General features: G+C 54.1%; 1 protein-coding gene across 1 annotated transcript; it reads right to left on the bottom strand.

Annotated features, from left to right (window-relative positions):
• Positions 1 to 1,583: 1,583 nt before the first annotated feature.
• Positions 1,584 to 12,045, bottom strand: CHGA (chromogranin A). Its single transcript, XM_080594233.1, has 8 exons — positions 11,825 to 12,045; positions 11,296 to 11,342; positions 7,147 to 7,240; positions 6,625 to 6,693; positions 5,925 to 6,023; positions 4,405 to 4,908; positions 3,496 to 3,956; positions 1,584 to 2,114 (listed from the first exon to the last, which is right to left on the bottom strand). Exons 1-8 carry the CDS (start codon positions 11,865 to 11,867, stop codon positions 2,031 to 2,033), a joined length of 1,401 nt encoding a protein of 466 aa, XP_080450359.1. The 5' UTR covers positions 11,868 to 12,045; the 3' UTR covers positions 1,584 to 2,030.
• Between the last annotated feature and the right edge of the window lie 272 nt (positions 12,046 to 12,317).

Raw genomic sequence — 12,317 nt, 5'->3', positions numbered from 1 at the left:
TTTCAATCGGGATCATGTTTGGGCTAGCACAGGAAAGCTGGATGTCTCACCCGGCAGTATGACATTTTGCTAAGCAACAGGCAGGTTTGGCAAGGGCCCTCATGGAAACACTGCCTGCAGATCAGTGCTTCGTGTCATCTCCAAGGACGAGCCGTGCAGCAGGGAAGGTGAGCGGGGCTGTAAAGCAGAGCTGCTGCTGGTCAGACGGCGAGCATCTGCCTGCTGGTCGGGTGCCTTGCCTGGCCCTCGACTCCGTCTTCCTTTGAAGAAAGTCTCTGGTTCCCAAAGATTTGTCATTACACAGTTGTCCAACTAAAATGTTTATAGTAGGCCCATCAAGTAACACGTTTTCCCTTTTGTTGATTTTGTGAAAGACAAGTTGTGTCTGCTACCACCATCCTTTATGGAAAAAACCTGTCTAACTTCTTTGGAAATGGCTGCGTTTCTGTTGTGGGTAGTTTGGTTTTTCTTTGGGGGGGGGGGGGGAGAATGGGAGGAAGGGGTTCTCTGAATTCTTTGCCATATGTAGACCTCAGTTTGCAAGGAGTTGTATGGGTAGTGCTAAAGGCAGGAAATTAAGTACAGTATTCAAAGTAAAATCTAAATGGTGAGCAGTAGGTAAAACAAGGTGTTTGCAGCCGGAGGAATTCGCGAATAACTGAAATTCTAGTATGTTTTCCGTGGAACAGCTTTGATCTCATTTCTGTTCCTAAGCATGTTTCTATGGGGTTAATGAGTGTGATCTCATCAGGATGAGCCTCCTGACCCACACTTGGCTTGGGCATCACTCACCCTGTGGCTTGTCCCAGCCTGCGCCCTGTGCTCAGGGCAGCTTTCAGGCAGTGCCTCAGCCTTGCCTACGCCTCCTCCAGGTGCTGCATGGGCTGGGAGGGGACGAGGAGCGCTGCCCATCGCAGCAGCTTTTGCCAGCCCCCAGGGGAAGCTCGTCGTGTGATACCCACCTCCTCTGTGCCGAGGGAAATCCACACCCAAATCCAGTCCGATTCACTGCCTGGGCCAACACGGCTCATGTTTTTAACAGAACACAGGAATACATCGAGTTTAATTATGACCTCACCATCATAGCTATTAACCCTATTCCAACACCCTCTAAAAACACTTTCTTCCATTTTAGCAGGGGGAATTCTCATGTTCAGAGACTTTTAGGGGCAAACCTCCCCAGCCCGCAGACTGCCCAGCCCTCCAGCTGGCACCCAGCCTACGCCCCAGGACGCGGGTGCTTCCACTGCAGCACCAGTGCCTGAGGGGAGGGAAAGCACAAGATGGCGCCGCCAGACCGCGCCTCATGGTTTTCCTCATGACTAGCCCATTTATCAGCTTTTTATCAAAACCCACTCGTGTTGCCTGAATAACTTGACTTTCTCAAGTATTTACACAATGTTGAAGATCCAAAACCCCCGCCTTGGCCCCAGGGAGGTGCCCACAGGGCTGGGCAGCGGTAGGACTGCAAATGCCACCGAGATGTGAGGGGACGCCGCGGCTCCCTGCTCCCCGCACGGGCCGGACAGCCCTGCCGCCGACTGAGACCAAAGCTGGCAAATAAAACAAGGAGCCCACCGCGGTTTTATTTTTCCTTAGATAAATTTTTTTATATAGAATATATTACAGTCAGAGTTCTCAGCTTTTAATCAAAAGGTAACAAGTTATTGCAATTTTACCCAGTGAAACTACCGGTGGGAGGAGAACTTTCTAGAAAGCTGTCCTGTCATTTAAAAAACAGAAAGGGGGGGGGGGGGAAGGAGAGAGAGAGAGAGAGAGAGAAAAGAAAGAAAATACAGGTGCAGGTCGCACTTCTTGGCTACGGTGGCCCGTCGGGGCAGTTGGACGTCCGTAGGGGGCAGAGGAGCGTGGGGGCAAGAAGCGGTGATGGGCACAACACTACTGCGAGGGAGGCAGGCCTGGGCGCCCGCGCGGCCGGCGTCGAGGCGCGGTGCTGCTGCTCCGTTGTACTCGCCGAGAGATCGGGAAGGGAGACCGCGGCGGGGAGGGAAGGGGGCGGCCGCCAGCCCTCAGCCCCGCCTCAGCTCGTGCAGCTTGTGGGCCACGCGTTCCAGCTCGGCCTCGATGGCCGCCAGGCTCTCCAGCTCCTGGTCCTGCAACGAGAGGCCAGGAGGAGCGTCAGCCCTGCTGCTCCTGAGGGATGGGAGATGCGTGGTGCCCGCCCCGAGCCCAGAGGTGCTGCCGGGGTGGGTTCTGCTCCCTGAAGTGAGGGGGAGCAGGACGGGTGCTGTCGAACAGCGCTGAACACCCGCATTTAGGCACTGGTGTCACCTCTGTGCCACCTCTCTGCACGCTGCACCGGGCACCCACAGGCACCTCTGCTATCAAAAGAGGCTTTTCAGTTTGGAAATAAACTTAGACCAGTTTAAAGGTTCATCTGCCCACCAAGGTGGCCTTTTTGTGGTTGCTGCTGTGTCTGTGCTGTCGCTACTTCTTTAGTGCTGAAGAAACATCCCCTCCCCCATGTGGAGCCGAGCACGGGCTGGCAAAACCAGCAACCTGCACGGTGTGTGGTCAGTGTGAAAAAACAACAGGTATATTAAAAAAGGCATTTTTTTTCTCATCCCTGAGCTGTTCTCCTCATGAGGAAAAAGTAGCCCTGCCCTCCACAGGTCTGGCACCTCCTCACGATCTCCCTGAGGCCCTGACCTAGTTAAAAAAAACCCACAAACAGTAAGAAGTCCCTTTACTGGGGGGTGGGGGGTGGGGATCTACATCCAGAAGACTCCCTCCTGGATGCTGACAGGTGACCTCTGGGCAATGCCGGTGCATAGGTAAGGCAAGAGAGGTGTCTGGGAGGCAAAAGAGCTGCAGGAAACGGGCTCTGCTCCTGGGCACCTGAGCATGGCTTGTCCCAGAGCCTGTGCCCAGCCCCCTGTGGCTCAGATAAACTGGCGCTGGGTGTCAGCACCATGGCAAAACCACAGCTCCCGGCTGCCAGGGGACCTGCTGAGGTACTGCACAACATCACACGAGGCACCAGGGAATGAGTACATTCAGACACACTCACATCCCTTCCAGCCATTTCCACTCCACACCCCAGCTCTCTCACCACTGCTGTGCTCCTGGTTTGCCTCCTCAGGAGGTCTGACACCGCTCACTCCATACCGGAGCCAGGCAGAGCCTTCCCCTTCAGTTGAAAGGGCTTTGGGACACAAAACCCACCCCCAAGCTGGTCACCGTGTCCAGTGCAGACCAGCACAAAGGTTCTGTCACATTTTTAAGGCTGTCTGGGACAGGGAACATTTTTGCACTAGATACTAAAAGAAGAAAAATAAACCAAAGGCACAGACAGGTGAAAACCTCAACAAAACCTGGCTCTAGAAAACTTAAAGGTTACCAGGCATCTTCTTAATGTCACAGAGAACCAATGCTGGCTGCAGGAGGCCAAGGTATCATCCACATCTCTAAGCATAGTTTGGATTCCCAAGAAATAACCAGACAAGATTTATTCTTAAGCCTATGTGCACCAACCTCTGTTCTCCTGTTAGCACTGCCTTCCTCATCCTTCTTTTCTTCAGGCATGGGAGCAAGTGGAAAGCCTCCCTCACTGCTGTCCTCCTTCGAGTGATGCTTCCGTGACCTTCTCACACCTTCCTCTGGGCTGCTGAAGTCGTACTTGTGGGACCTGAATGCCATTTTCATGGACCTGTCTGGGTCTTCTCCACTGTCGTTTTCCTCCATGCGCTTCTTCGATGTCAGCTGCTTGGCCAGCTCATCCATTTTGTTCCACCTCTTGGAGTCTTCCCACTCCCTGGAGGACTCGTCCTCCATTTCCTCGCTTTTGGCATCCCTGGGCTGGAAGGTGTCCTCATCCGCCTGCATCCCCTCATCCTCCAGGCGATGCCTTCCTCGTCTCAGTGCACGTGGCTGCTGCTCCTCCTCCTCCTCAGAGCTCTGCCCATCTTTGCCAAATCCCAGAGCATCGTCATTACCTGAAAGAGCATTGTACACAACAGTGAGCACAAGTTTGAACCTGGCTGGGCTCCACCTTCGAACCAAGCCTTCAGAGGTGATGCGAGGTGGGTTTCCTGACTCAACCCCACTCCCAGGATTCTAGAAAAGCCCACCCTGAGGTCACAGTGTCCGTAAGGGGGGCTGGAGGCAGTAGCCAAAAACCACGCAGGAAGCTCAAGGAAAAGAAAGGAGTTGTCCCCAGGAGGCAGCTGGGCAGCAGGCAGCAGGCAGCTGCAGGGCCTGTGCTACCGCTGTGGGTGTGCCCAGGGGTCGGGTGCCTGCGGGGTCTGGGCGATTGCCACGGGGGTATTTCTGTAACCCCTGTAAGCACCTGCCTGAACCTTTGGGCTTTAAAGCCTCATCAGTCTGTCTCAGTGCTGTCAGCTCACCCCGGGTAGGTATCAGGGCAGTCTCTGAGATACGTACTGTCCTCTCCCTGCAGCTCCTCAGCCCCCACATCCTCCTCAGCCAAGTCAAGCGACCTCTCTGCTTCAGTAGGGTCCTCCTCTGCCAGAGCATCTTCTCCGTCGTCCTCCCGCTCCATGCGCTTCCCCACTGCCTCCTTGCTCTGCTCCTGGCCCTGCCTGGAAGGCTGCTCTCCCTCCTCCTCCATCTCCAGGCTGTCCCTGGGGCCTCCGGGCTGCTCCTCTTCATCCTCTCGGGGCTGCAGCTCATCCTCACTCGGATCTTTGCTGATGTGGTTTTCCAAATCTTCTTCTCCCTGGGCGTCTTCCGTGTCCCTGATCTCATTGCTCTCTGCTTCCTCCTGGTCCTCCTTCTCACCAGGGTCAGCATCCCGTGGCCTGGTCTCCCTCTCCTCCAGGCTGTTCTTCCCCTCCTTTCTCAAATCTTTTTGCTGGGTTTTCTGTGCTGGTAGCTCAGCCAGGGACTCCGTGGGCTGCTCCTCCTCGGGGTGCTGCCACGCTGCATCTGCAGAGTGAGGAGCAAGAAGCAACACCTCTCCTGAGAGCCCATTTCACAAACAGGGGAGCCTGCATGTTTCCTAGGGAGCGTCAGCCTTGCTCAGCAATCTGCTTAACCAGCCCGTGGCTCATCCTTTTGCAAGTCACTTCAACATATGCTTGCACTCAAGCAAGCCGGTGTTCTCACCGGTGCCTGCTCTGCTGGAGAGCCTCACAAGGCTGAAGGCAAACATATGCCTGAGTGCTCTGCTGCAGCACGCTCCTCGCAGCCATCTCCCGAGATGTCAGCAGCATACTTTCCGTGCATGAAACCAAACAGCACGAAAAATGAGAGGATTTAGGGCCACATGTAATACACACGCAGCTCTCTGCTCTCAGAGGACCGCACTGGACATCCCTACCTCCCACCCCACCACCAGGAAGAGGAGCGAGCTCTGCAGGGTGAGAAACCATCGCACCCCTCAGGGGCATTGTCGCCTACAGAGGTGAAAAAGGGAGCGGACTGACAACCTTCCTTCCCGCAGCACCGCCCGTCTGCAGCCAGGCCGTGGGCATGCGGGGACGAGGGGACGTCCCGGCTGGTGCGTTCCGTTCAGGATGCAGGTGAGCTGTCTGTGTGTGTGTGGACTGCGTGTCCACAAGGCTCAACTCGCCCTTCAGAGCCCCACAGCCACATGCCTTGGAAACAAGGGTGGCAGGAGCGGACCCACGTTGCTCTTTCATCCATCAGTGAGTGTTTCAGCACGGGATTTCCCTGGCTGTGACTCACCGCAAGCATTAAGCATGAGTGTTGGCAGCAGGGTGGGAGAGAGCAGTATCAGCCTGGTGACTGGTTACTAGAGCTCAGAACCGACATGCTGTTTAAGCTGGTAAATAAGACCGAAGCAAAGAGGGTTGCCTGTGTGTGTCACATCAAAGGCGAGGCCCAAACGAGAAGCAGATGGACGCACCAAGGCTGTTAGAAAGAACATCCTTGTTTACAGCCTGACGTGCTTTTCCCGGGGGGGGGAGGCTGACACTGACCTCTTTGCTTGTTCTCATCATTCTGACTTTCAAGGACTTCAGAAAGTTCATCTTCAAAGCCATTGTTTTTCTTCTGCTGCTGAGTCCTCTCATTGGCACCTGTGTCAGGTAACAAAAGGTAGCAAAAAGCAACATCCCCGCCCGCGTTTCAGAAAGCACAGGCAGCACAATAGCTCTGTGCCCTTTATAATGCTGTGTGTGTTTTCTACAATGTCAAAGGAGAGCTGCAAGGAAAACTGAGACTGGAGGATAGGTGAATCAACTGCAGGAACAAAGCCATCATCAAAAACATTATCTGCAGAAAGAAAAAGGTCTCTAAAAGAACTGAGAGAAGCGGGGTTGCTAGGAAAACAGCGATATTGATGGAGAGCTAGGGAATAAGAGATGCTGAACCGCAGTGCATTGAGGCCAACAAAATACCTAAGCATCGCAACGCTGAAGGATAAAAAATGCCTCCTTCCAGATGCTGCCCGCATACCTCTGCTGAGGTGAGCACTGGGTCGTGTAAATCATTGGATACACGTTGGAGTTACTACAAGCAAAATTCCCCCAAGCCTGCAGACTCTTCTTGAAATCCTGGAACTATATGCCCTATGCCACATTCATACGATATTAAATTAATGTAAAACAAAATGAAAACACAGCGAAAACTGTGCAAGGAGCTACAGCTGATGAACCCCCTTTTCCCAAACTACTGTACCTTGAGCAGCTATTTCCTGGAGTTCCTTCAGTAAATTTTGGTGGCGAAGGATCGAAATGATTCGTTCATCTGCAACAGGGGAGACTTGGTACAGAGGTGCTCAAAGACAACTCCCCCACCCTCAGGAAACACAACAGAACCCCAAATGCCACCTCCCTCCCCGTTTGCTCTTCTCTCTCCCCTGGCCTGGTTTGCTGCCACATCTCTTAGCCGTGTGGTTGGCAGACATGGTGGTTGGCGTGGGATATTTCGTATCCCAAGAAGAGCAGGCAGCTTGGTGCCACCCAGCGCCTCACCCAGCCATGGTGCCCAGGTGAGGCACGGCCGGGGCCATGCAGCAGCTCCTGGGGCCTGCTGCAGCCCCGTGGGGTCACTGCGAGGAAGGTGAAAGTGTCAGGGACCCCCTGTCAGGCCCTGATTGAGTGTGTGCCAGACTGGGCCATGGGGAGCAAGACCAGCCCCTGCTTCTGTCCCTAACAGAGCTGTTCTGGTCGATACCCAGCACTAAATCTGCAGCCGTACCTCCTCGGAGTGTTTCCAGGCATTCCTCACTGATTGGCAGTGGGTTTGGCTTCGATAAAGTATCAGAGATGACCTCTACGATGCACTTCATCACCTAGAAGGAGACGAAATACAAAGTAAAGCTCTGCTTTTCTATTTTTTTTCCAAATCTATTTGTTACCAAGGCTGAAATGCAGCAGATGATGGCACAGATCCTCTTGCTTTTCTGGTGGAGCCAGAGCTGAACATTCGGTTCCCATTTTACCTAATGCAGGAACAGAAGGTACCTCCTGAAACTGAGAAGTGAGCGAATGACACATGGCAATGGAAAGAGCTTTTTCAACATGCTGCGTGCTTCAGCGGAGGATCTCATGACTCCAGCCCACCCCAAAGGCTGGGCACAAGAAGCGACTGAAGGGAAGCCGGATAAATACACAGGGAGCTCCAACCCATCTGTCCTGGTTTCAGCTAGGATAGAGTTGATTTTCCTCCTAGTAGCTGCTATGGTGCTGTGCTTTGGATTCAGGATAAGAGTAATTTTAAGTCAAGGCACCTCAGCCCTCAACCCACATCTCATAAAAGGACTCGGGGGAGGTCACAGAGAGCAACAACTGGCCATAGCTCTTAAACAGGAGACCTCGAAATCTTGCAACCTATTCAAGCTCGGGGCATCCTAGCTGGACTGCAGCCAGGCATCGAGGGTGAGGAAAGGCAAGTTGTACCCTCAAACGTGGCTGAGAAATACTGCTGTGACGTCCTAGAGAAAGACAGCACGCTCTGGAGAAGTGTTTGACCTCTGCTGGAGTGCAAGCCACCTATTACGGACTGGAAGAGCTGTACATGGCCATGGGTCATCTGAAATGAAGGAAGTTCCCACACTTACATCCGAAGCATTTGCTGCTGCCTGAGGCAGCTTCCCAGGCGGGACGGACTCTGGGCCTGCCCTCTGCAGGGCCCTTTTCATCAGTGTGTAACGAGAAGACATTATTTCCATCACCCCCACTGAGATTACAGGCCTAACTCTGTACCCAGGCAACTGCAGCACCGCTGGTCCCACGGGGATCGCCCAGCGCGGTACGGATGTGGTAGGAGAATCGAGGCCACCGGCACAGAGGCAAGGTGGCACGCTGGCAGGAGTGAAGGCACCCTCACCGCAGCAGGAGCCCCGTGGGGTGCCCATTGGTCATGGGGTGGACCCAAGTAGTCGCACAGGCGAGAGAACAGCATTTGCTACAGCTCACGCCAATTAATAGTGCAGGAACTAGGCTGCCCAGTTCAAAAGGATGATTATTCACAAAATAAATTAATAATAATAATAAAAAAGCACAAACAAACAAAAACTAACAAAAAGATACAATTAAGCCGTGGGGGTAAAAAAAAATTCAGACTGAACCTCTCGCTCGTGATTTCTGCAGGCATCCCTGCGAGTCCTGACCTCCCTCGCAAGGTGCCGCTCCCAGGGGAGCAGAGCACTGTAGCTGCAGTGGAAATTAAACACGGTCAGCAGTTCCCAGTCCGCTACAGCATTGCTCATTCAAGCAATTGGATATATCCATTGACCAGCTAGAATGGGTCCATTTTCACCCCGTGTAAGGAGAGAAGCCTCCTTTTGCAGATTACAGCCATAAAACGCTGAACTCTTATCTGCTTACTCGGTTTGAGGGGATTGCCTGTTGGAATAAAGATGTTGCAGGAAAGATCTAACAAAAGGAGAGCTGAGAAATTTCTCTGGTATCTTTCTCCTATGCCACAAACAATCCATTAATATTGATTTTAGATGGCTTAGAGTTACTTCACTCTACCATTAAAAAGAAAAAAACCCAACAAGACAGGTTCTGATACTTCCCTCCCATGTTTCCCAACCTCTGGGGCCACTTACTGCAGCAGTATTTGGTGCAGCTTCAGGAGTAAGCACTTTCTCAGCATGAGAAATAAGAACCTGGTCCAATGAAACACCCTATACAAGCTCCTTGAAGATTTCTAAGATGATTTAGGGCCTTTATCTCAGCCACTACAGCCGTTTGGCCAGCTCTGTGGAGGAATTATGCAACTTAAAGAAATGAGGAATGCAATCGTTCCAACACTTTCCAGGACTTTTTGTAAGAGCAAATCCTGCAGAGTGAGGCTTCACAAGGTCACAGAACAGCCAGCACCAGGAAATGAAGGATATCCTTTCCAAATGGGTGTAATTAATCCAGTGCAGAAACTCAGACTGGAATTTTGCCATAGCTGTCCTCTAACTGTGAGTACATACATAGATTCTTAAGAGTTGGTCCCCACACAGAAATCTCCATAGGACCATGTCCTTACTAGGAAAGACTTCCCCATATTTAAGCTCAGGGGTGCTCAGGCCCTTTCTGAAATGTATGTTTGTAAGTGTGAAATAGTGTCCTTAGAGCACGAGAGCGGGCATACACCAGAGATGTTCTGAATGCTGTGGCTGTGTTCAGCTCCCTGTGGAAAGCCCTTGATGCAAGGAAAGCCTGATGAGCCGCCCAGGAAAGTCCTGCAGGTGCTAACTTGTCGTTTCACAGCCCTGAGCCACCCACAAATACAGGTGGCTGAGGATGTCTACAGCAGCTTGGTGGGCAGGAAGAGCTGCGGTGCCCAGTGCCATACCTACGCAGTGATATCTGTCCCCTGAGACCAGGAGCTCCCTCACTGAAATGCTGTGTCTCAGGGGACAACGAAGGCAGAAGAGCCCTAATGGCTCCTTCCAGTTGCAGCAAAATCCAAAAGAAAGCCGTGCTCTGATTTGCTCTCAGCTAGAACCCGTGCCAGTGCGGCACCTGGGGAGGGGACAGGCCTGGGAGAGGAGCCTTCCTTGAAGGAAGGACTTCCATGGAGTTGTACCAGCTTCCATAAAAACTACATGTGTTTTGCTGGGACTTGCCATGGTGAAACATACTGGGAAACAGACTTCACAAGGACGATCGTGGAATTCATGGACTTTCCCACTGGATGCCCAGTGAGCATCCTGCTCTGGCCCAGCCCGTCTGAAGGGACAAGTGCCTGCTCCAGGCCTCCTCTCCCAGCCAGCCGTGCACAGCCTGGAGCTGGCACCCAGCGGCTCGTGGCTCAGCCCCAGGAAGGGCTAAGCAGGCTGAAGGTCTTAGCAAGGCTACAGCTCTCCAGACCCAGGCACATCTGACGCGGGATGGGGAGGAGTTTCTCCCGGCACCTGCCCTGTAGGTAACAGTGAGCAGGGACACCGTAAATCGGAACCTGTGGCTGAGAGTGACATGAGCGTGCCTCCCTATTGCTGCCTGGGGAAAAAAACAAACAAACAAACAAAAAACCATGTGGCTGGAAGATTTCAGAAAACAAAAAGGTTCAGGAAGTAGGGGGAAAGGTCTGGCGTTTACTTTCTGGACATTAATTTCTGTAGAAGCGTTAATTTGAGCAGCTAGACGGTCAGCTCATCTGAAAGCCTATAGGCATTATAACATCAGGAAGGGGGTGGGGGTCTCTGCTGCAGATCAGCACAGGCACACACACACCTATCCAAGCACTGGGGAGTGCACATACATGTGAAGTGCACCTATGGATGGCAGAGATGTACATAGATGTAGGCACAGAAGGCTATAAAAGAAGGCTGAAGAGGTCAGCCAAGTCACACACAGCTTGCAGCCTCCCAGCCAGGATGATGAGGATAGATTAGGAGTTTGAGAGTAGCTGGTTGAGTATTTTTCAGGAGCATACATAAATAACACACCACACACGTACAAAGGCAGGCAGATGCACACACGCCCCCAAACACACACCGTACCAGCGATGCCCATTCCTGAATCACATCTCCCCCCACTCCCCCTGAGTCACATCCTGCTGGGAGCTTTGAAAAGCTGAAAGTAGGATGAGGAAGGGTCATACCCAACCTCCATGCCCAACCTCACCAGGCTTCAAACCAGCTCGTTTGGTCCCTCTGGTACATTCTGAGGGGCTTTCGTCCTGCTCAGGTGCCCAGGAGTGAAAGCACAAAGGATAAATCCTGGTGGGGAGGCAGTTGGGGAGGATGGAGCCCGCTGTAGGGATATCTCCTGCAAATCCCCCCAGCTGTCACTTCCTACGGGGTATTTCAGCAGAAGCAGCCAAAAGTCAGCCAGACAGGTGGAGGTTAAACATTGCACCCTTCAACTTTGTTCCCCTCTTTTGCTATAGTCTTACCCTTACCTTGGTGTCCCCTTTATTCATGTCGTTCGTCACGGGAAGGGAGAGAGCTGCAAAATGAGGGAGGGCAGAAAGAAAGAGCGTGTTATTTACCACCCCTGGGGGGCAAGCAGAGAAATCCTATCCTGATAAAAATGGGGTGAAATCTGGCCATGGGGGAAGTGGTCCCTGGGTTACGGGAAGGGAGGGGAAGGGAAGGGAAGGGAAGGGAAGGGAAGGGAAGGGAAGGGAAGGGAAGGGAAGGGAAGGGAAGGGAAGGGAAGGGAAGGGAAGGGAAGGGAAGGGAAGGGAAGGGAAGGGAAGGGAAGGGAAGGGAAGGGAAGGGAAGGGAAGGGAAGGGAAGGGAAGGGAAGGGAAGGGAAGGGAAGGGAAGGGAAGGAGCTCGGGGCGGTGACCTTGCGGCGGCCGCTGTCCGCGGTGCTGCCGGGGCGGGGGGAGCGGGGCCGGGCCGGGCCGTGGCGGCGCTGCCCGCGGTGCTGGGGCCCGGCGGCGGGGGGCCGGGGGCCGGGGGCCCGTTGGCGGCCGCACTCACCGGGCACGGCCAGCAGCAGGAGGGCGAGCAGCGCTGGGCCCATGGCGCTGTGCGGGGCGGAGCGGAGCGGGGCAGGCGGCGGGAGCGGCCCGGCCCTGGCGAGGAGGGTCCCGGCGGGTGCTGAGGGGAGCGCGGCGCCCTGCCTGCCCCCGGCGGCGCCCTGGCTGAGGATCCCAGGCGGGCACTGCAGCAGCGGCTCGGTTATATATGGCAGCCCCTCGGAAATGGCGTCAGGAGGAAGCCGCCTCCTCTCCCCCCTGCCCTCCCCTCGCAGGCAGCCGGCCCCCAGCCGTGCCCGGGGAGCGAGGAGGAGCCGCACGCCGGGCTCCCCCAGCCCCGACCCCCCCCCCCGGCTGCCCGGCCAAGGGCTGTCAGGCTCCAGTCCCTCCATCTTCTTACTCCCAGCAGGAGCAGGATGGTTGTGAGGTGTATGTCAGGATACTGGTGAGGGTGGGATGCGCCTCAGCCAGCACTGGCCACCTACATGCATGGG

This window comes from Anser brachyrhynchus (assembly GCF_964034855.1).
Source record: "Anser brachyrhynchus genome assembly, chromosome: 5".
In the NCBI taxonomy this organism is placed as follows: domain Eukaryota; kingdom Metazoa; phylum Chordata; class Aves; order Anseriformes; family Anatidae; genus Anser; species Anser brachyrhynchus.
Note: the sequence above shows the minus strand (reverse complement) of the source record. Positions and strands in the feature narration are given on the sequence as shown.